This window comes from Sycon ciliatum, chromosome 5 (genome assembly GCF_964019385.1).
Source record: "Sycon ciliatum chromosome 5, ocSycCili1.1, whole genome shotgun sequence".
Lineage (NCBI taxonomy): Eukaryota > Metazoa > Porifera > Calcarea > Leucosolenida > Sycettidae > Sycon > Sycon ciliatum.
This window is the reverse complement of record NC_088647.1, coordinates 24,325,587-24,350,837: the sequence shown is the minus strand read 5'-3', so window position 1 is coordinate 24,350,837 and position 25,251 is coordinate 24,325,587. Positions and strand designations below refer to the sequence as shown.

Below are 25,251 nucleotides of genomic sequence, written 5' to 3'. Positions count from 1 at the left end.
CCTCGGCGCTTTGCTGTGGCTCTCTCGCCTACTGCCGCAGCTCGTGATTTTGCGCTGGGTACGCGCGTCGGCACACACGCAGTTCATGGTTATCCTGGTAGACTACTTCAGCAAGGCATGCACGTGTGTTGTGTTCGTCACACCGCACCTGCATCCGAATGTCGACGTCATTGGGCAACTGACCGGGCGCGTTTCGTGGCAGTGAGGCGCCGCAGTGATCTGCTCCGTCAGCTTTCGTGCACGCCGTCGAGGTAGCATTCTGTGCGCCAGGTCGGCACACGGTAATGCATGGCGTCGGCATTTCCCAGTGGCATCGGCATCCTGGAGAGCAGTGCATGATTCGTGAGGCTAGTGGCTGGTTCATCCCAACACTAACCCATGACATTATTCACCCTGGTCGTAGTACAAGTCACGTACATCATGATTGTAATCGCGGCAGATTGATGATCGGTATGTACGCAGCTAGCAGTGGACCTTGCCATGGATTACATCGCCGTGATGTCATCATGATCCGCTACCTTGCCTATGCCATGGATTACATCATCATGATTCGTACACTGTACCTTGCCCTGTGCCATGGATTACATCAGCGTGATGTCATCATGATCCGTGTACCTACTCAAGATATGATACAGCTACTCCACTGCACCGGGTCATAATGTACATTGGGTGTCATCACATGCTTGGACCAAGCCTTGGTGCTGCAGCTGCTGGTGAGTAATTCCCATCTGGGTCATGGATAGCAGGCGTCAGCGTATTACTGCATGGTACGCCCACTGCTGTTCTCTTTCGTGAAGAAGTTGGCTTCTGGTATTGTGCAGGTCTTTTTAATGCCTACTTTGGACCAGAAGTGGTTGTGCTTGCTGAGCTGCTCCATGAGGAACGAAGCATCATTGACGCCCTAGGAGTAGGAGGTTCGCATAGTAGCAATATTGGTCAGCTGGCTTTTGTCCAGCACGTTACATGCATGGTGGGAATATTTTCAACAAAAGACTTGCGCTGTGCGTGGTTGGTCTTACGTAGTGATTTTTGAATTTAGGGCTGCGCCAGTGGACCTGGTGCTTTTGATATTACTGCCCTGAACGTTGGTCTATTTAATAATTATTATACGTTGTCAAATTCCGTTCCAAACATCCCGGCCCGAGTAGGGTACTGCTGTTTGGCCCGTCTGCGGGTTGTAAAGCTGGTTTAGCGTGCATTCCTAGCCCTGTCAGTATTATATTTTTATACTTGTTACTTGAATCTGTTGAACCCTTGTTCATATTCTTTGTTTCTCAAAATGGCGATTCGCACCATTGCGGCAGCTGTTGTTGTTGTTGTCGTTTCAAATCGTTATTCTCACGATGGCCTGTGGCCGCCAATAAGAGATATGTTGTTGTTGTTTGTTTCTTTCTTTTTTTGCTGCTGGCAGTGCCACTGACTAAACACCAGGGAGTAGTAAAATACCGGTATTTTTGTTACTTCTCCCGGCTAGCCACTGTGGACAACTTGTTTGCAGGCTTCCGAATTTCAAGATCAGTATTTTATCGAATCGCTATCACAAAGATTTCACCCACTTGTATCTTGATAATGTTTTTGAATGTACGAGGATATGATGGTTGTGGGCAAGTAGTGAGGTAAAACATGGCGCCCACGTACACATTGTCGTGGCCATAGAAAATAAGTTCTTAACCCTCAGCTGGGACTCAGAAGGGTCTTGTACTGTGATAAAGAAACTATTCAAGATAGACCAAAGGCGCCAGACATAACACGGTTTAGTCTTGTTATTGCTAGTGCAACAGAACAAAGTTCATGGCGCAGATAGGAGTGAAAGCGGACAGAAAGTATGCAAGGAAAATCAAGTCCCAGTGCCAGCTACTGAAGTGACAAACAGATGGGCTGGGCATATGGTGAATGAGACAACATCAGGCAATTGTGTCTGATGAAACGAGGTGGCATTCCGAGTGTTGGCCTCAACGCCATGGATAGCCTACACACACGCACACACACACACACGTACACACACACACACATACACCGGTAGAGTATCTGGTGTAGAACCTTTCTAAACGTTCCAAACACGAGACCGCTAGCGCTGCTCTGCATACCGCTGAGCTCAATCAGTCAAAGTATTCACCGGGGGGAGGTCTAGTCTAGTGCTGCGACTTGCTATCGCAGTGTCGACGGCTGTTCCAAAACCAATGTTGGATGCTGGCCGGGAGATGTTCGGACCTTGTGTGACACCTTCAAGTAAGTACTTGCAGAACTAGAACACTGGTATGTGTGCAGCTACGGACACTGAGCTGTCCAAGAGTACACGGACTAGTAAACACCAGGGCCATCAGTCGTACAGCACAAAACGCTGCTTGGTCCGGCGTTCAGGCTGACACATAGGCACAGGATTGCATTGTTGCGAGTCACTCAAATCATCGAATGACACGTGCAGCATCGGAGCAGAGAACCTGGGCGATGGGCTCCTTCAGTCAGCATACTGCTGGTCGTTCAAACGACCGCTGCTTCAGCTGAACTCAGGGCCCCGAGGCGTTGGCACTATCTGAGGTTCTAGTTTTGCACAAGTCCATCCCGACACAAGCAATAGCCGCATACTGTGTGGGCATCGGCCTAAGACAGGATCAAGGCAAGCTCTGTGTCCGTCCATACCTTACTTCTAGATGGCCATAGGCAAGGTGCAGTGATAGACTCATCACCAGGATGCAAGTACTATCAGACGTAGACCACCTTCTCTGCCGGTAGTGATAGGTGACCTCCTCCAGACCTCCTTCTCTGCCGGAAGTGATGACGATCCCCCTCTGCCTTCACTACAGTACAGCATCACCAATGCTGATGTGCGCCATGGCGTCTGGATCAGAGAGGAACTCAGGAAGCTGAAAGTCCTCATTTGCCCATGCCGGGACCTGCGACTCGTACTTGAATCCCTCACCCTGCATAGAGGAGAGAGAGAGAGAGAGAGAGAGAGAGAGAGAGAGAGAGAGAGAGAGAGAGAGAGAGAGAGAGAGAGAGAGAGAGAGAGAGGTCAGCCGCAATGGAAAGGAACTCATTCTAAATCACAGTCAAAATCTCACATTTCCACACCTTTAGTCATGGTCACAGCATGTCTGAAAAAACAATCCATACATTCTCGGCATCATACACATGTATACCATTATTGTTTTAAATGGGAGGGGAGATATCTCAAATTTTTCTTGATGTTCACATCAGAAAGAAAGGAACAAGAAAAGAAACTCGAAAACCTCACTTCCAACCCACGAAACCCTCCGGAATACTAGCCTGAATAAGTGAGTTTCAACTGTCATGGAGAGCGCGGCACCCCGTTTGGAGTTTTCAACAAAGACGCCGTGCGCACACAATCACACACACAATGCACGGTAGTTGCACGCAACCACCTGAGGACACAGCCTATATAAGCCCATTGTGCATTGCCAAATATGGGAGGTATGAGCAATGCATGTGAGTACGCTGGGATCAGGAGTGCACATACCACGACCATGCTCAGGTGGCTGTGTGGGGTAGGGATGTCCACAAAATGTTATTTTTTCCCCATAAGGCCATGGTAAAAATTATCTTTGATTCTCAAGTACGCGCGCACCGATTTTTGGCCGCGCACCGACGATTTTTTTTATTTCTATGCATGCATATGCGTGCATGAAAACGGTCAATGCGAAAGGCATGAACCCGGGAGTAGTAAAATACCAGTATTTTTCTACTCCCTGGCCTGAATAAGGGGTCGTCCACAAATATCGATGTTTTTTTAGAGAAGATATTCGTTCGTTTGGGGGGGGGGGGGGGTTTGGGCCCTGTTTGTCTCGTATTTGCAGAAAAAAATATCGAACTCTATACAGTCAGACCTCGCTTATCCGGTCCTCTTTTATCCGGATCCCTCGCCATCCGGAAGAAAATAGCTGGTTACAGATTCACAGCATACGTGATGCATCCAACATAACTGGTGTTTGGTTATCCGGTTTCCTCGCCTATCCGGATTTTTTTGTGGAAAACAGATGTGTGCGGTTAAGCGAGGTCTGACTGTATATGGACGGGCGCTGTTCGAACATGTAGTTCATGACCTACACAAAGTGAAAGTCAACCTCGTGAGCATAGCCATGGCAAGGTTGTGCGATCGTGGCAACATAAACCTAGGTGTATGGTGAAATTAGAGTGGCAGCTGGTCACGTTTCATGAGGAAATTGAACTTCATTAAAAAATATCGATCCCTGCATAAACATGTGTATGTTCGTTTTGAGGGGGGAGGGAGGGGGTCTGGGGAGAAATGAACAAATATCGTCTTGAAAAAAACATCGATATTTACGGACGGCCCCTAATAAAATAATTATAAATTAATTATGAACCTGTGACGTACACATGTGTGACCCTATCTTTGGAAATAAAAAAATTGTGGGAATTAAAATAAAAAATCGCTCGCTCGCACCGATTTTCACAGGCTCATGACCTGAGAATCAACTTTATTTTTCACCATGGCCTAAAATGGAAATGTAAAATGTGCAGAAAAAACCCAAAATGTTTTCGGGATATTTTCGAAAGTTCTCTATCAAAAATTGAAAAAATCACCCAAATTGCACGAAAAATGTGACTGTTGCCATGGCAACCAAAATGGCGCTTCATGTACCAGATCTACGAGTCGTCGAGCCGTATTGCTAGAATAGCTTCAGCTGTTACAGAAACATCGGTGGAAATGGCGTGCAGCGAGCCACGTGTGTTGACGGAGGTCCACTCCGACTCTAATGAGAAGAGCGAGGAAGAATCCGACACCATCTCCATCGTAGAGTCTTCCGGGCAAGCCGCGAGTGAGACTCCTGCGGCAAGTTTGCTGGATAAATTGGCCCAAAATGGAAAAAAGTGTGAAATTTGCCCAAATTGCAAAAAAGTGTGAAAATTACCCAAAATGCAAAAAATTCGAAAACATTTTGTGGACATCCCTAGTGTGGGGTGTTTATGGTACAAATCACGTCATTGCGCAATGGGCTCATTGAGCAGGCGCACTCACCTCGTACGATAGCGCGTGCAGATACATGACCAGTGATCCGGGCTTGGGGATGACCGCTGGCAGCTTGCACTTCCAGCACAGATCATAGTAGCCAGAATCACTGGTGGGAGGCGGCGTAGCTAGCGGCAGCTCATCAACAAGTCGAAATTCATCCGGCTGTTGCTGGAGCTCTACACCAGACGAGAAGTTTATGCCGAGCGCATCCCGTTTCTCCGTCACCTCGAACGCCTCGGTGAGCACAGGCGTCACACCAGCCACGGGGGCAGATCCGGTAGAGACACTGGAGCGGCAAGGTTGAGGCTCAGCCTGGTCACTCTGATCTGCACGTGCACACTGCTCTGGCTCGGGTGCAGCTGCTGGCGCTGGTGTGGCCACGGGCATTTCGGTCGGAGCACGAGAGCAAGACGCTCCCATGGGCGTTTCAGTCGGAGCGCGAGAGCAAGACTCTTCTGAACTGGCCGTCACCTCACGGCCCGCTGCCACTGCCGCTGTCGTAGTGCGCTCAGCAGCGACCGCCTGTGCTTGACCAGTGGCTACAGCGACAGTACTAGCCGCGCGGGAAGCATCGTCGTCGCGGTCTGCGTTTGCGACTCTATCAGGCTCATCTAGACTGGGACCGAGCGCGTCGTTCGCGCGCATGATCGCCAACACGGCGTCGTACTCTCGAGCACCTTCCTCTGGACCACACATACTGACCAGCAGGTGTTTTAAAACCTGCAGCATTGAGCACATGAACAGTACGGATACCATGGCCAGGACCAGGACCATAGTCAACATCCATACAAGTACAAGTACCAGATGGGCCGACATCACAAATAATCCACACTCAGCCCACATACTGACTTACTTACTCACACACACGCACGCGCGCACACACACCCGCGCGCGCGCGCGCGCACACACACACACACACACACACCCGCGCACGCACACACACACACACACATACACACCCGTGCACACACACACCCGCGCACACCCACACACGCACGCACACACACGCACACACCCGTGCACACACACACACACACACACACACACACACACACACACACACACACACACACACACACACACACACACACACACACATATATATATATATACACACACACATAATATACATTATTATACACACACGAGCACGCACAGAGGTCATCACGCCGGCTGCAGAGAATGCATGCACGAGGTAGGTGCAGCGCTGCATGGCGTGGATGGAGGCTAACAAACTGCCAATCTGTGCATATGATCATAGGCAATGCTCTGCAAGTCCATGCTGCTCTTGCAGGCAGACAAACTTGCCGATATACACGCAAAAATAAATACTATGTGCATTGACCTGAAAGTCCAAGCTACCAATAGAGCTTTTTCATCGTACTATAATTTTGGTCATGTGGTGTTTACCAGCGGTTGACCTTTATGTACTGTAAACCGCCCAATGTTTGCGTCACTAAATTTTCGTGATTTCTCATAACCAGCGAGTACACAATGGCAAATGTTTCGCGGAGCACGGTGGCCACACGTATACACCCACTGTTGAAGTTTAATTTCACGATGGTAATATTTGCGTAGCGCTTGTGATCCATATCTAGAACCTGTTCACCAGAACTCACACAGTGTTTTGAAGTTGAAATTTATCGTACTACAGTAAACTTCGCTTATAACGACACTCGGCGGGGCATCAGGAAAGTGTCGTTATTCACAAAGTGCCGTTATACCCGAAGTCTCATTATATGTATTACAGTTGGATGGGACTTTGCTCTGGGCATGGAAATTCTGTCGTTATTCGCGAATTGTCGTTATATCCGCAGTCGTTATTAGCGAAGTTGACTGTACGTACATGTACAGCTTAAGCAACCACCCCACGGTGCAAGGAAAAGCGGTCGTTAAAGCCAGGTGGTCTTTAGAACCAGGTCCCACAGTGTCTGTGTAGAACTGTCCGTGCATGGAAAAACGGTTGTTAAGAGCAGGTGGTCGCTAAAACGAGAGGTCGCTTACACCAGGTGTTACTCTAGTAGTACATGTACTTGGCAAGCATGAAAGAGCTCAATACAGCTCAATACAGCTCAATACAGCTCAATACAGCATCGTGAAACCAAAGGTCGTGTGTAGATTGCACTTACAAAGACAGCTTGCTGAACAGGATCAGATTCGGGGAGAGCTGGGTTGCGCCATGCCGGGTGATTGTAAATTGGATCGTTGATGATGGGGTGACCTGCAACAAGCGAGGAACATGGGCGAGAATGAAACAGAGAGCATGAGAGAGAGAGAGAGAGAGAGAGAGAGAGGGAGAGAGAGCGAGAAAGCGAGAGAGAAGAGGAGAGAGAGTGTGTGTGTGCTCGTGCGTGCGTGCGGGTGCGTGCGTGTGTGGTATGTGTGTGCACGGGCATGGGACAGAAACTTGGATATGTGTGCAAGACCATTCTTAGAAAGGTGACAGATGAGGGTAAAGACTTCTATGGTGAATATGCATGAAGGTTGCTGGTAGAAGAAAGCACAAAATGCATGTCCATACCGAGATGTAACAAGTGAACACGAATCTGATGCATGCGCCCTTGATGTGGCAAACCTGAAGAACACACACACACACACACACACACACACACACACGTGCGCGCACACACATACACACGTACACACACGTACACACGCACACACACACACGTACGCACACACACACACACACGTACGCACACACACACACACACGTATGCACACACGTATGCACACACACACACACACACACACACACACACACACACACACACACACACACACACACACACACACACACACACACACACACACAGATATACAATTATACATGCCACCATGCACACAAAGACATGCATGAAATTGACAAATTGTGTAACTGTTTCAAACACCTTGTGCATACAGGAAATTGCACTTGTGTACGCCTAATTCGGATTTGCAGGCGCAAAGCACAGAAAGATTAGGTGCATCCCGGTACAGGAAATCACCAGAAGGAGCACAGGAAACACATTTAATAGCAGGGTGTTGCTCAGAATTAGAGGCACTTTGCTGTGAGAGCGGATCATGATTAAGTAATCGCCCATGAAGAAAGCTAAAGTACTGCCCGGTGCCGAAGAACTGAGGGTCAGCCTCCTGGCCTAGGCCGTTCTGATTTTTGTCATGCACTGCAGTCTATGCACAGTTACGTCACCGTGTACACATTGGTATGCTGTGCTTGGTGAAATCTTCGCCCGTTTGTTCTTCGCCGCCCAACCGTACTGTACAATATACTGGTCTACTCTAAGTCTACACATTTTCAGCACATTCAAATAATTTCGGCCGTCCACGGTTAAAACACATTTCGGCCGCATTGAATTTTCGGCCTGTTCTGCTGCTGCCTGTACACACCGTCACACTGAACATTGAAAAACAAAATTTCGGCCGAAACAAAAATTTTCCACCAACTACGCCCAGGCCGAAAATAGACGAAAATAAATATGCGCCGAATAGTTGTTGACTTTAAAACAGTATAGTTATTTTCACAGCCCATTAACATTTCCCAGTACTGTAAGAGTTGAACAGGTGACGAGCCCATTTGCAAATTGTTCCCACTTGGCGGGCAAAAAGCTTAACGACCATGCCCTCACACATCCGTCGTATATTTCTCTAGTACTGGCGGGCAAAAAGCTTATTTTTTAACTACCCTGCCATCACACACCCGTCTCCTGTTCCTCTCGTACAGAAGAGAGAAGGAACAGCACACTAGTAACACCTTTTGCGTTAACAATGGATTTCTTCTCGCTAAAACGCTAGACTTTGTGCCCCGTCGGAGATGCAACTCTCACAGTACTCACTCCCCTGACAAAAGTCCGACCTACATTTCACTACGCTGGTGACGCCGTCGTAATGCAGGCGCTGGAACGTCGTCTTCGACGGCTTGCCATCCTTGTGCACAAGCACAATGGAGAACTTGGGCGTCAGGCCACCGATCGGCTCATCCACAACCACCTCCCCACTAAGCACAGCAGCAAGGAGAAACATGTAAGAGAATGCAGTGCGGCCTGCGTTAATTAAGACCAATCATCCCAGGTCAAACAATACTGTGGAATTATCCCAGGCCACACAAGCGATTATGACTCTATGAACAATTTGACTTGAGTGCCTAAAGGGTTTTTTGAGTAGCTCTCAAGCTCCACTGTAGCCTTGTCATTCTTGCAATTAACCTCCAACCTGCAACATACAACCAGTCTATGGCACACCATGCGGCGGAATGATGAAATCCAATCGCGTGGTGTAGTCAAAGACTGTGTGTGTGTGTGTGTGTGTGTGTGTGTGTGTGTGTGTGTGTGTGTGTGTGTGTGTGTGTGTGTGTGTGCGTGTGTGCGTGTGTCTGTGTATGTGTGTGTGTGTGTCTGAGTCTGAGTGTTGCAGGGGATACTTGCACAGTGCAGGTTTGACTTTAATATAGATTGCTACAGCACTGTCTGGTGCCGAAGAACAAACAAGCCATAATTTCACCAAGCACATCATACCAATGTATACACGGTGACTCAACTGTGCATAGGCTGTAGCACATGGAGATAAGAATGATCTAGGCTACGAGGCTCTCTATCTCTATCCCTTCAAACACACTGGCATGCCGAGGGAAGATACAAAGTGAGTATGTATATGCCAGAAAGCGCATGATATAAAGTAGGCTGAGGCAATTCACGAGCAGTACAAACACTCTCCCATGCACCTTGTCATGCACAGGCACACACACACACACACACACACACACACACACACACACACACACACACACACACACACACACACACACACACACACACACACACTTGTACTGTACTTGTACTTGTTCCTCACTACCAAAACTGGTCACGTGAGTCCCCCCGGGAGAGGGGAGAGAGACTCAAAGGGAATCTTGGAAAGATGACTCAATTGGTTATTGAACCGCCCAACGACCGACACCCCCTGAAATCCCCAAAACTCTGGGTGGACACACACACACACACACACACGGGTGCGCGCACTTGAGACAACACTGACCTCGGAAACTCTCCGACAACACGTGCAAGGTAGGTTTTCTGCATCTGCCGCTCCGCAAATATCTTCGCCAGCTCCCTCACTTTCTCATAGCTCCTGCACAAACACACACAACCACAATGCAAAGAAACCAAACGATCAGACGCAAGCAGAGAGGAAGACGTTGCCACCGTCAATGCCCGCCATCACAGGCCCACCGAAACATACCCGGTTGGTCGGGCCATGGCCGGACCAAACCTTTGCCCACCAACGGGTGTTTACTGCTGAGTAATGCCGTTTGTACGCACCACCATACAGACAAAGTACAGTAAGATAGAATGACCGAACGAAACACAAGCTGCGTGCGCCGGTCCTGGATCATGACTACCACCATCACTACCCAAGGCCGCCGCAGCCATTGCACCAGACAGTTAAGTACGGCGAGAGCGCCCCACCTTGGTTTTACAGAAGGGAAGGAAAACCGTATGACAGAGTGCTACTAATAAAGTTTGTATGTTGTGAGAACCATAGTGTACTAAGGTCACGCTGTGCATGTTTATTTTTTTGGGTGGAGCTCGCATCCGCTTGAAGGTAAACTGAGTACGAATTGACTGCACAGTGTGTGTGTGTGTGTGCAGTGTGCGTGTGGTATGACCTACAGACAGGACAGCACCTCCACAACATGACCAGGACGAGATGGCGAGGCGCTATCGCGGTACTCTGCGGTACAAGTGGCCTCGGTAGTGGTGACATCACTAGCAACTTCAACACAAGTTTTAAGTGCAAATGCTATGGACGGCCATGGGGTGCACTTCCGCACCGTGAACTCATATTACGTTTTAGCAGAAACAATAACAGCAACAGCAGCAGCAGCAGTCACGTGGGAGCAGCTCAAGAGCAAACTTACTTGGCAAATATCAGCACTCCGGACGTCAGCCGATCCAGGCGGTGTATAGCTTCAATGCAAGCAGTCAGGTACAAGAAAATCAACAAGGGCATATACACACACTGCATATACATGTCCCCACAGACAGATGATCTTGTACACAGGTTCAAAGCTTCAAATATCTACAGTGAAACTTGTGTTTGCCGGACCCTGGACCAAGGGAAATCCTGTACTGACCGCACAAATTTCCATGCACCGAAGTGCTGTGGATCGATTGTGCATCCCTGGATCAAGCGGAATCCTGTCATATCAGGACAGTTTCCGCTGCACCAAGGGCATTGGGCTAGGGCAGGTTTTACCTGTACCTTGAGCCCTTGGTTTTTGCCCGATACGGCCACGGTCTCAAAAGACAGGTGGCCTCAAAACGAGTCAAAAGACAAGTGGCCTCAAGAGTCAAAAGACAAGTGGCCTCAAAACGAATCAAAAGACAAGTGGCCTAAAAACAAGTCAAAAGACAAGTGGCCTGAAAAGACAGATAGTGTCTTACTCAATAGTAGTCAATACTATGGTGGATGTCTTCAAAGATGTCCACTGTACTGCTTGGTTCTTCCACATGTTTAATCAAGCTGAGGCATTACAGAAACACTACCGATGCATTCTTCTTTACAGCATGCTGTCAGTCTAGTCGATGGTGGACCATCCTGCAGACTTACTGCGTAAGTTGTGCAGACCAAACTCTCGCTCCAGGATCATCTGTATCGTGTTGTGTCGATATGGACCAGTCGGATGAACCTGGCAGAGAGAAAGAGAGAGAGAGAGAGAGAGATAGAGAGAGAGATAGAGAGAGATAGATAGAGAGAGAGAGAAGAGAGAGAGAGAAGAGAGAGGAGCACTTAGACATTACCCTTGACGTGAGCCCACAACCCAAGGGCTCTCAGGGGCACAACAGAACAGAAGAACGGAAGAGCACCGGGGGAATGTACAGTTTCTGGTCTGCACTTTATTTCACTTCAGAGAAGGGAACAACCTGTGTATGTGGACCAGATCCTAACAATCACCGGAGCAATGGCTGCACTGTACCTGTAGTCTGATGGGGAGTGTACAGTCAGCCGTGCGAAGACCGACCTCCGCTTGGGCATGAGAAAAGTGTTGCTATTCGGGAGTTGTCGTTATTCGTGAGGCTGAAAGACTGCAGTCAGCGTAATACTAGGTGGAAAACGAGAGTCATCATTCTCGAGTTGTTCTTATACGCGAGGTTGTTACTCACGAGGTTGACTGTACATGCATTATATCTAATACAGAAGATTCCCTCCGTAGGCTTTAGTGTTGCGGAAATTCTTTGATAACACAGACAACCATGAACTGCATGAAGAGAAACAGCAGTTCCGAAAAGGAAGTGTGTTTGAACAGCACCAGCAGTGTGCCATGCTGAGCTCATGCTTGCGCTGGAACGTACCGGAATGGAGGAGGGCTTGTCGATGACCGTCACGTCATCGTCACTGTGAATAATACTGATGCGCTGGCCGGTGACCGGCGGTTCGTGCCTGCACGCGCATACACAAGTGCACACAAGCAGAAGCACACACACACATACGTGCGTGCACACGCGCACGCACACACACACACATATGCGCACACGCACACACACACACACACACACATATGCGCACACACACACACACATATGCGCACACGCACACACACACACACACACACACACACACACACACACACACACACACACACACACACACACACACACACACACACACACACACAACAACAAGAACAACAATACGATTGCGCAAACATCGTGTTACACATTCCACCACATAAAAATGTACAGTTGACAAAGACCAGAGAATTGTTACTGTCACAAACTCGTACTTGTCACACAGAATTACTAGTATGTACTTTAAAAAGGAGTATTTATTATTATCGTGACCATCAGGCTGCTCAAACCTTGGACTAAATGACCAAGTACGATGGGGTAGTCACTAAGTAGCAGGGAGTCGTAAAATACATGTAGTCGAAAATTAGGGGTGAAACTTGGCACTGAGATCCCGAGTTCGAGTACTCTGATTTTCTCCGATCGAATATTCGAGTATTCGAGTATTTTTCATCTCCTAAAAACTGCACACCAATGGCTTTAAAATAACATGATACAACCCTGATTGAACCGAGTAGCAGTCATTTTTCTCGGGTATATTGGTTGGTGGGTCATTTGGGCTCTCTCTACTCGTGAACAAATGTTCACCACACAGTCTGCACATCACCATCTGCCGACTGCTGCCCTGAAACTGCAGATTTCTGTAGTAAATGCATGTACCATGTATGAACGAGTACTCTGATTTATTGCGAGTACGATTATTTTAGAAAAAACCGAGCGAGTACTCGAGTACTCGGTATAATTGTTTCACCCCTATCGAAAATACATGTGCAGGTAAGCCTGGCATGGTTCTAGAACATACCGGTGCACTCTGCTGTTCAGGAGGTCGCCTTGCAACACGACAGAATCAGCCTGGGCTACCTTGCCACTCACTGGATAATGCGCACAGCCATGCATGCACCATGTACATGAATATACAAACATGCGCGTGCACACGCACACATACACACACACACACATGCACACACATGCACACACGCACGCACGCACACACACACACACACACACACATACACACACACACACACACACACACACACACACACACACACACACACACACACGCACACACACACACACACACACACACACACACACACACACACACACACACACAGAAGGTCAGCACACGGTCAAACAAGCAAAGCACCAAACTGTCAGTGGCTACCATGCTACACACACAGTTCAGAAACAGAACCAAGTACATGTCTTCTGGCTGTTGAGATAACTGTTAAAAGTGATGGTGTCATAAGTGAATTAATAACAACTTTTGAGTCGTGGCTGCGCTTTGGAACTGTTTTCGTTGCCTATGTCCCCATTTCTCTTTGTTTCTATTCGCTTCGTTTTCGTTGCCTGTACCCTCATTTCTCTTTGCTTGCATGTATTGCTGAGGAAACATATGCTGGTTTTGTATTCGTGGATTCCCATGTCGCATGGGCCATGCGTACTCATCCGGCGGATATGTATGAATGAGTCAAATTGGATCCACTCTGACCAAAGCAAAGTACAGCGTCTCACGGGTAGGACCCTCATGTCGCCTGCTACAGTCAGACCTCGCCTATCCGGTCCTCTTTTATCCGGATCCCTCGCCATCCGGAAGAAAATCGTTGGATACCGATTTACAGCATATGGCATGCATACATACAGTGTGCGTGTTCGATTGTCCGGTTCCCTCGCCTATCTGGATATTTTTCGTGGAAAACGGATGTGTGCGGTTTAGCGAGGTTCGACTGTACCAGTGAATGTGTCATCCGACTTTGAAGGAAATCGCTCAAAAAGAACATGGATCCATACAAAAACGGGATCCATGTGGATAGAAAAGTCAGCATTGGCATCACTCTCCGGCCTGGCTGTGATGTACAGTATTTTCCGGAGTATAAGCCGCTCTTTAAACACAAGTAATTCGCCCAAAAAAAAGTCGGTGCGGTTTATACTACGATGATCAAATTGGTAAACAGGGAGGATGTCTGTACTTCGTGACAACAAATCTGAGTGCGGCTTATCCTCCGGAAAATACGGCAACACGCTCAAGCTATACTCTCTGTTTCCGTTTCAGAGCACCCGCTACGCTCAGCCAGACTGTTGCATGTGTAGGACTAGCTATCCCTGTGTCCACGGGATACCTTGTCTTAGCTTATACAAATGTGACGCCATTTTATTAACAAGGCCGCTTTTTTAATCGGCCCAGAACTGTCCTGAGATAATCAGACAAGAGAGAACAGTGGCAATTCAGACTTTCCAGTTCTACAGGTTCACAAACAATACCGGCTACTAACATGACATGTTCCCTGCCTCGATGTTCAACAGAAGGTTCTCCTTGGACCGGACACGGAACTCTTGCGTGAAGACGTCCACGATACTGCGTCCAAACCAGCGCTCCTTGGCGCTGGTGGCGAAGACAAACATATAGGGCCTGACAATGCGCAGTCCTTCACATTGCCCACATGCACGCACGTACACACACACAAATACACACACAAACACACGAGCAAAGAACACACACACACATGCACACATACGGTATCAATGAAACTCGTGCACACCAAGCAGTGCAACAACCCAACTTAAAGAGGATGAGAGTGTGTGCCTATGCATGGCGAGAAAGTGCACACACTAACGCAACTGAAGCCATCCAACGGCGGATACATGTGTCTTGCTGGCTGCCGCCGGTGTGGCGTTATACATCGGTTCAACAAAGACACCAGCACACACACACACGCGCGCGCGCACACGTGCGCGCATGACTGTCCACTACTGACGGATATAAACATAAATAAGACAGGGAGGTTGACCGACTTACCATTTCTGTACGATACCGACGTCTCTGCAATAGTATTTCGGAGCTTTTCAACCTGGTCCCTTTCCTTCTTCCGTCGTTTCTGGTGTATCAGACGGGTCACAGCGGGAAAGAAAAATGAGGAAGGAAAGTGCAATGGCAAGGGAGACGGTATTCACCACATCATTTGTGCGCCTTGTCTCTGCCCCGGAGGAACTCAGGATGGCCACTATCACTTCAAATACTCTGGCAGTAGATTGTAGCGCTTACATTGTGGGGTTGAGGGAATGTGGCTCATCGTGCCCCGTGACTAATTCAATATCATGCCCTTTCAGTGCATGCGTCAACCGTCACATTGTGCTGCAGGAAAAGGTTTGCAATGAAAAAGGCGGAGCGCCACACACTGCTAGTGTCTCATGCTCACAGTTGCATGCTCTTGATTGTGGACTCTTTGATGATATACCCCATGCAGAGCCGCGGGAAGCAGTTTTTGATTGGTCCGGTAGTATCATGGCCGTTCATACTTTGTGCATGACATGGTGGGTACACATGACCTCCTCAGTAGGAAGTATGACAAACTATTGGTGGCCAAAAGTTGGTCCGGTATTAACCTGACCAACTGGACCGGTTCCGGTGGGCCTGCGATGCAGTGAGGCAGCCATGACTGCGCTGCCGAAGGAGAACAATGTACGATAGTGGAGAACAATGTACGATAGTGGAGAATACGTGTGCACGTGATACGCCGGCATGCGTATTTGCATTTGTATGACGTGGTCCCCCAGCAATAGCCCTTCGCGTAAACAGTCTGCTACATGTACTACTATACTGTAACAGTTAGTATAGTACACGTCACCCCCAAGTGCAAAAATTGAGTAAAAAAACTACACACAAAAATCTTGAATTTCTCAACAAGAAACGTTATTCAGAAAAGAAAAGGTGATCTTCTAGATATGCAGCGATGGATTAACTACGTTTGGCGTACCCTTTCACTCGCCATCTGGTGTCGTTCTAGATTGGACAGCTTGCGCTTGACTTGGCCGACCAGCGGAGCTGGATCCTTCTTTGACGAAGCATTTTCTGAATGGTTGGTGGTAGGTACTTCAAGAACTGGATCGCCATCAGCAGACCCTGGCGATCGGACCTGCGCCGCCGCCGACATGCTTGTCCGAATGATCACAGATAAACGGCGTTCGAGGCATAAGCAGCTCAACGAAAACAACACCATAAGGCCTGGAAAGCTGGACTGACACAATTATGGCTATTTTCTGAACAATACAATACTGAATCATGAATCGAATGTGTTTCATGTCGTGTCTACATCACGAGTTGGCGTAGGGGAACCCCCCAAGAGACATGCACACGTGGGACACGTGCGCGGTTTGTAATGCTTTTCCAAAAAACGAAAAATTCAAACTACCGGTACTCTGATGACTTTGCTGTCTCCTTACCTGTCCTGTCTCGAATGATACTGTTATTACTGAGCCTTTGCAGCATTTGTAGTTGATCCCGATTGTCGACTGAGCTTGAGTCAGACCAGGTAGAAGCAAAGGTGAACACAGGGTAGGAACGAAGATGGTGAGTGAATCACGGAGCGAGAACTGTTCATCTGGACTTCGTTTCGGGTTTCGACGTATTGTCGTTGGTCTACGGATTGTCAGCTCAGAAATATTTCCACCATGGCTCACGAGTCACGGTGAAGTAAATGGAGGAGCCTGAGACTCGCTGACGCCGGTGAAGAATCCAAAGCGCTGGCGCAAGGAAGACTGTACCGAAGTAGGAGGAAGGTACACTTTACTATGTACACAAGGCAGAACAACACTATTATTGTACATGTATAAGTAAAACTACGCATACCACATTCCAAGTACAAGATGAGGAAGGGAGGAAAGGAAATGAGATACTGTACTTTGAAATGGTGACCAAATACTGTACTCCCTATTGGCACAGGGCTTGAAAGTGCTACATGCAGGTCGCCGGTAGCACAGTCCTGCTCAATGAAGCCCAGTCGCGTCACTCAAGTTTGCGCCTTGCACCATTTCGCAGCCCATATGGCCGGGGAAGTTTTAGCTCCCGTACTGGGGTGTGAGCCACGTCCCTACTCTACCGTAGGCTGAGTGAAGAGACTGTGACCCACATCGTGCTCTGGTGAGCCGCGTCATGGGGATTTGCAGTCAGATATGCGACCGCGGAGGGGGGGGGGGGGGGGGGGAGGGGGCGCGAGTCAAACCCGCGACCTCTCGGTCCGCAGGAAAGAGCAGTACACAATAGAGAGGTTCCGCATAACGTAATTACGTAAGTGAAAAACGCAGTCGATCTACGGAAAGTCTTACGGAAACTGCATGCGCATCTGTGTTCCGCCATGCGGAGTTTTCAAATCATGTAGCTGCCCTTGGCAACTCCGAACGCGGCAGTGTACGACCAGATCAACCCTGGGGAGCGAGCTGCTCTTACCTCTGAAAAGAGAAACGGCCAGTATTCTGCCACCATGGCGTGGATTCGCACTCGGCTGTGCTTTGCGCTGGTGAGGTCGAGCATCATGTGTTTGCATGGTGCCAGATCGTCCAAGTCACGCTACCTCCAGCGAGATCCGGTTGCGGTTGTCGTTGCGGAGGCACGCCTGCGGCCTGAGGCATCTGACTAGCTTAAAAAACCCCACACACATTTAAAAAGTTGCTTGGACTGAATTTCACTTGTTTTATTAGTGTATTATACTGTAGTTACTGTGCAGTACTGTGCATGCTAGCTACATAATCATAATAACTATTTTTGGTTTTGCCCGTACAAGAGGCTTTTCTACACTTGGGAAAAAACCCAGGGGAGAGAGTCGTAAATTTGTACCCCAATCCACAATACGGACCAGCTATGTTATCAGAGGCCTGCCTACGTATTCTACATAGACAACTTTCCGTAAGTGGAGTGCAAACTCGCGAATTCACGGGTGTTTCCCGCCCACTATTAAACGTGAAGTTGCTCAACTTTTTTTGCTCAACTTTACGTATTGCGGAACCTCTCTACTGTACAGTGCTGCTCAATTAAATGAGATCCAGTTGCCTCACTCAAGTCAAGTACTTACACGCCGGGCGTTGCGCAGCCCTAGACCTTCGAACACTGGTATGTCTCACCCCCAAGCCAGTGTTTGCACTGATGATTACACTGTACAGTACTAGATTAGGGCTGCACACTGCTGCTGTGCAGCGCATGCATACAGAACTATTGTACAGACTACAGTGCCCGGGCGCCGAACAACGAACTGTCCCCGGGGGAAATCGCGATTCCGCGGCCGCGTTTTTTCCGCGTTTTTTTGCGATTTTCTAAAAGACCGCGTTTTCCGCGATTCCCCCCCCCCCGCATTTTTTGTATTTTTTGTTGCACTACACGTACACACAGTACACACGTACACACAGTGCGGTCAGGAACGTCTCATCGTGGCGGCTTTGTAATCAAATATGACGAGTGCTTGCACCAGAGACTTGTATCTGATTGATTTCACTACATACTCACTGATTGCCTCATATCAATAATATTCACAGCATATCAGTAATATTCACAGCATATTTACCGCATATTTACCGCGAATTCAACGCAAATTATGCCATATTATGCCGCGTTTTCCCCGCGTTTTTTCCGCGATTTTCCCCGGGGACAGATCGAACAGGCTAGACTATCACCAAGCAGCATACCAATGTGTACACAGTGGCTCGACTGTGCATATACTCTAGTGCATGAAAATAAGAACGGTCTAGGCTACGAGACTGACCCTCCCCCCCCCCCCCCCCCCGTTTTCTCACGACGCCAAGAATAGCCGGCTCGAGGTAGATGCATCATAGCTGCCACCATGGCCGCCACTGCATTGCAAATCCAATGCCAGGGCGCTCCCGGTGTCTCCAGAGTTCTGAAATGGCAACAGGAGCCATGAGAACCTGATGCTCCGTGTGGGTTATGCCTTGGAGCTTGGAACAGTTCCACGTTCACATTACCCGCCTTTTGTGCTTTTTTTTTACAAAAGCCTAAAATTGGACTTTGGCACAAGCCAAGAGATAGCACTGCATTTCCCGGCTAGGCTAGGCTTGAACATTGCCATGGATAAATCTGGAAATTTGGGATTTTCATACTCAGGGCGAAACCTCCCTATTGAGCATTGTATGCAAAGTCTAGTCTCCCAAACGGCCCATACCCCCCCCTTGTTTGTAAATGAAAAATAAAATTAATAACAATTTAAGAATCGAATGTTTTGGACTGTTTTCTTGCAAACATAATTATTTTGAAGTACATGTATCATGACTGTGTAGATCTACATGTAGGTCCTGGCTTTGTACAACTAAAGTAATTAGTTAGTTACTTACTGCAAGGCTGCACTGCCTGCAGCCAAAAATGCAATGATTAGATGATACGATGTGGCATACAAGTACAAAGCCAGGACCTACAAGTACAAGGCTACATGTAGATCTACATCATTGGCTACATGACTGTATTGATGTGCAATGACTTACACTACATGTATGTAGCCAATGTAGGGCCTACATTTGTAGAGTTGTTTGTGTGAGAAAGCATTTGTAGATCGACTCATGATTTACTATGATTGGTATCAGGTTGATGAACCTCCACACGCGCGCCAACACTTCTACTTTGTAGATCTACTTGTAGACGTCTGAACTGGTGCTTGGCAAATGGGGCGATGTTTACTTCAGTCGCTCGCGCGCTTTGTCTATGCCCAGCACGTGTAGCACTAACACTTCCGCTTTGTCGTCGGGCGCTCACAGAAGAATGTCGTCCAAGCAAAAATGCAATGAACCCGTTTGATCGTAGCTTCCCGTTCGGGAGTCTCCGTGCCGTGGCGTCGATCCTTGTTCGCGCGATGCTCTCTAGTCTCTTCCAAGGACTTAGGTAGATCTTCAACTGTGAACCGCAAACGTTTCTGTTCGATGCCGATGGAAAGCTAGCTTCGACTCGAGGCTCCTTAGTTTCTTTATCATAGGCTATTATCACCTTGTCGGCGGCGGTGATCGTTCCAAAATAGTAGCGTCGACCAGTAGCACACGAGGATGGAGGCTGTAGCATGCAACGGCAGTGCGGACGAGCCGCCGAAGAAGATGCTCTGCTTGGGAAACGAGTGGTAAGGTCTGTGATGAAAACGTTTCATACTCTACCCGGACGTATTCTGCACTGTCTGTTTATGTCAAGAAACGACGTCACGTATGCGACACGCTGTTTATGGCGATGCCGATAGGTTTGCGTGATAGGTTCGTGCATCTCCGACGGTGTCTTTTGTTGCATATCGACGAGTGGACTAGACTCCGCAACAACATCGGTTTTCCAGGTTTTCGTTGTGTGTGTGCGTGCGTGGGTGAAGCGGAGGGAAGACTTCGAGTTCCCTGGAAAACATCGTTGTGCTGGTGTTGGCGAGGACAAGGATCGCGACCCCCGTCTTCTGTCAATCATTTAGCCATCCATGTGTTTGTTGATGCAATGATGGTCTCGCTTCCCACAGTCTAGTAGCCAGTTTGAGTCTCCTAAGTAAAGCGCTACCTGTGAAGTATCTGAACAACAATCATGTTTACATGTTGGCTGGTTGAGGTCAAAGTGCAGGTCAAAGGTCATGTCTGGTCCCTACAGAAATTCTATTCCTGACGAATGTTTGTGCATGACATCAAGAGTAGATAAACAAGAGTGTGCAACTCCGGATCTCTTCTGCACAATCTGCAGATACCCCTGCCCGCGGCGGAATTTTTTGTTGACGTCACCTTTTTTTCAGAGAAATGCGCATTTCTTCTGTCAATCATTCAGCCATCCATGTGTTTGTTGATGCGATGATGGTCTCCTTCCCACAGTCTAGTAGCCAGTTTGAGTCTCCTAAGTAAAGCGCTACCTGTGAAGTATCTGAACAACAATCATGTTTACATGTTGGCTGGTTGAGGTCAAAGTCCAGGTCAAAGGTCATGTCTGGTCCCTACAGAAATTCTATTCCTGACGAATGTTTATGCATGTCATCAAGAGTAGATAAACAAGAGTGTGCAACTCCGGATCTCTTCTGCACAATCTGCAGATACCCCTGCCCGCGGCGGAATTTTTTGTTGACGTCACCTTTTTTTCAGAGAAACGCGCATTTTGCCGCAGAACAGTGAGAGCACGTGCTGGGCACCGACCTTGTAATGTAAAGCCCGGCCAAGTGCACGAGGCAAAACTTTCCAAAAGACTCGCAGCGCGTGCGTCGTCGAAAAGATTACGTCAACAAAAAATTCCGCCGCAGGCCAACCCATCCCAGAGTTGCCCACTCTTGTTTATCTGCTCTTGATGTCATGCACAAACATTCGTCAGGAATAGAATTTCGTCATTTTCGTCCTTGGACGATATTTTCCACCAGACAAATTGTCTTACTTCGGAGTTTGGAGTTGGACGAAATTATTCACTGACTAAAATTTAATGTTCTGCTCCTACAGTACAGTAGAATCCCGCGGATAAGCCCATGGGCTTATCTGTTTCACAAGGACATTTCGGTGCGCTTATGCAAGAACATGGACTTATACGCCGACAGCAAAATTGTGCTATTGAAAAGTACAAAGGAAGTGAGAAGTACATTGCTGAAAACCACTGTGCAAACAAAACAACCGATAATTGTGTTGAAATGTACAACAAAAAAGTTTTAAAACTAACAAAAAAAACTACATGTACTACGTACATGGTACGACCTACAGTCCATTTCAAAATTATAGACGCGTAGTGTTTTGCAAAATTCGATGGGATTTATTTAAATATTTTTAGTTTTTCTCCAGATTCCGTCTCTGCATCGCTTCACAATTCTGGCTATATACTTTGTTTTCGCTACAATTGAAGTTTATTTTTAGGCCAGGTTTTCCGGTTTTACATGTAATTTCTGTTTTGAAGGGTTTGACCAGTTTGTTTCGGATTTTTGCTCCTGCTGAGACAGTGCTGCGCCCAGACCATCGCGGGTGCATTTTTGTACGGGTCCTGGTAGCCTCGTGGTTTCGATCCGTGATTTCCAGTACAAGTGTGGGGCATTCGAATCCCATCACGCCTCCTGCCTTTTTTTTCTCTTCTTTTCTGCACGTTTTGGATCTTGTTGGGTGAAATACAGTAGAGGTGATAATTATATTATTTTCTCTTTTTGATTTGATTTGAGCCTCCCTGTTCCCTTTGCCTGACACAACGAGTGACAGTGGTTTCACTCACGCCAGTTGCAAGGTGAGTTCGACGACGAGGATTTCGGATACTCAAGCGTCAATCAAAATCCACCTCTTGTTAGGGATCTCAGCGCGTGAACTGCGCAGCCAGTCTGCACAGGTGAGATTTTCGATCCCAAACGCGTCCAGTGCAGAAATCGTGGAAAAGAACATTTTTTTCGAAATAAATCAAGTTGAAGAAGACAGTAGAAATGGCTGAATATTGCGTCCAGGAAAGCACGTTCTACGGCCATTTCCAAGCTACCTATCTCCCAGACACTCTCTCAGAGGAACTATGGAGGGTTAAAGAGCACAATCTTTCACTCTTGAACGCAGCGTGAACACCTCTTCTACTGAGCGGGATGTCTTCTCTCTGAGTGATAATGGCGGCGATGTTCGCGATGGCTGATGCACTGAAAATCGAAGTTAGGACAATCTAACCGGAGAAAACGTCTAAATTTTTGACTGAATCCTCTCTGAAGTGGGTTCTTGCCGCATGGAAAATTATAGGAAAATCGACCGGGGCAATATCGCCTTGGCCACGCTGTCCTTCGGCGGGAATTACAAAGTATGTTCGAACGACGATGAAGATGACGATTCCGCTAGTGTCCACCGCGTCCCCTAGTGTCGAAAATCGACCGTCGCCATTTTTCTGCTGTGTCCGCGAGCTGCACTCAAAACTCGATGACGCAATGTATGCGCAAACACCCTGCGCACTGCACGCGCTGAGATCCCTACTCTTGTTCGAAGAAACAATGAACACGACTAATCATATCTTTCTCGGCATCACTGAGATTCTTACGGGTCTTGGAAGCCATTACAGTCAGGCACTCAGAAAATGCAAACAAGAAGAAGATTCATTTGAGACTTTCATTTCTTTTGAGACTTTCCTCACACCTTTTCATTTGCGACTTTGCGTGTTTTGCATCTTTTGTATTTCCCGCGGCGACGAAGAAAAACCTGAAAACACATCTGAAAACCAGAAAACACTCATGCAAAACTCACGGCTGTCGTGCGCTACAGTACGTACGGCTCGTACGTATGAGTTCACGCGTCTATAGTTTTGAAATGGACTGTAGGCTCATGGGCTTGTACAACGAAGCTTTGCGCTGTTCGAACTTGGCCTGGGCTTATGCTCAAGCATGGGCTTATCCGCGGGATTCTACGGTTATACAAAAGGGAGGTTACTTATTGCTTGAAGATTGTACTGGTAGGAACTGCAAATAATTTTCTTTCGTATAATCCGCGCTGTTGGATTTTGCTCTACGTGATTTCTCGACGACTGCTGAGCATGCCTTGTTGCGTTGGAGACGCACCAGCCACATGCGCCCTCGAACCGGAACCACATTCTCCATATTTGTTTTCCATGTGCTGTGGACCTTGGGTTTCGCGCGGCTTCAACGTTGCCATGATAAATCCGGAAAACGAAAAATCAAAAAGTCCCACAGAGGAGGGAACATAGGAAAGCACTTTCCTACGGAAATCCGTAGAGAAATTTACGAGTGAAAGTTGCCCTCCTTGGCGTGTACGATATATGGATTTTCATACGGAATTATGTAGAGCGAAACCTACGTCAGTCCTCAACGTTTGTATGCATTACTGACCTTGCCATTAATTATACCGATCGTTTTGCAGAGATACTCAAATGGTCAAGAACGAGAGAGCATGCAATATGGATGTTATCGATTCATGCTACCATTTATCCCGTCCCGAATCCCTATACGCTGCAAATCGCATCGAACACCTGTAGTGATTTGCGATAAGCCTCCGGTTTTAACGATTTGTTTTACGGAGATTTTCCATGTGTTTTGAAATTAAATTATTTGCATTCTTTTATGATAATATGTTATTTGATATTTCTTTGCCTAAATATGTAGCGTACGGTACTCGATTAGTACCACGTGGATCTACGTTAGGTTTGTCCACTTTTGCTAGGGTACTCATGCATGCACGTGTCTTTCTTTACCGTACACCATTCGTGTCCTTTGCCGGATATTTGTACTCCTTTTATTGCGCGTTGTAATTATTACATGTTTGTACATACGCTAACTTTGGCGCACTACACATTCTGTATTTTCTCTTTGTTATGGCACAAGGATTCAGAGAATCCTTCAGTAGTCTAGACATTAGTCTTCACCATGCGGTTTGGCCTTTCGGTGTTCTTTTGCAATGGATAATAACAGTGTAGTCGAAGTAGTTTTCCTGTGGATTCCTGGTGGATCAAAGTTTAGAATTGAGATGTGCTAGACGCATCAATTGGTGACCCCTCGAAACGAACTCGGATGTCCTCCTCGGGCTTAGGAATGGACCAAGCTGTCACCCCTGCTCGTGGTGACCTTAGCAAAGGTCTCTCTTTTCGACTACATTCGCCATATCTGAACAAGACAGTGCAGGACAGTACCGGTAATGGCAGCGATCCTTCAAGTTCAAGCACCGCTACTGATGTAGCTACGAGATCCCAACCTGCCGCTGCAGCACAATCGGATCCTGCTCCTCGTCCTGAGACTGTATCAACCGTTAATTTGAAGATTCCACCCTTCTACATTCAAGACCCAGCTCTGTGGTTTCTTCAGGTAGAGTCTCAATTTATCACACAACGAGTAACTAGTGAGCGCTCCCGTTTCCACCATGTGGTTGGTGCACTGCAACCGGAGATGGCCATGCAGATAAGGGATTTACTGCTGAACCCACCCAGCGACAGCCCTTACACTCACCTGAAGGAAGCATTGGTCCAGCGTACTTCTG

The 25,251-nt window shown here is 47.7% G+C and overlaps 2 protein-coding genes across 2 annotated transcripts in view; one reads left to right on the top strand and one right to left on the bottom strand.

Annotated features, from left to right (window-relative positions):
- Nucleotides 1-1,451: 1,451 nt before the first annotated feature.
- LOC135818118 (pseudouridylate synthase RPUSD2-like) lies at nucleotides 1,452-16,594 on the bottom strand. The gene is made up of 13 exons (XM_065331444.1): nucleotides 16,311-16,594; nucleotides 15,353-15,431; nucleotides 14,829-14,981; nucleotides 13,355-13,424; nucleotides 12,340-12,427; nucleotides 11,597-11,675; nucleotides 10,905-10,953; nucleotides 10,022-10,114; nucleotides 8,851-8,987; nucleotides 7,515-7,568; nucleotides 7,123-7,214; nucleotides 5,000-5,713; nucleotides 1,452-2,921 (listed from the first exon to the last, which is right to left on the bottom strand). The coding sequence occupies exons 1-13, from the start codon at nucleotides 16,551-16,553 to the stop codon at nucleotides 2,799-2,801; spliced, it is 1,974 nt and encodes a 657-aa protein (XP_065187516.1). The 5' UTR covers nucleotides 16,554-16,594; the 3' UTR covers nucleotides 1,452-2,798.
- A 3,377-nt stretch (nucleotides 16,595-19,971) lies between these two features.
- The window catches only part of LOC135816914 (uncharacterized), an 86,755-nt gene continuing 81,475 nt past the window's right edge, over nucleotides 19,972-25,251 (top strand). The window contains exon 1 of the mRNA XM_065330017.1: nucleotides 19,972-20,441. Coding sequence (XP_065186089.1) covers nucleotides 20,371-20,441 — 71 coding nt within the window. The 5' untranslated portion in view covers nucleotides 19,972-20,370. The remainder of the gene's footprint in view (nucleotides 20,442-25,251) is intronic.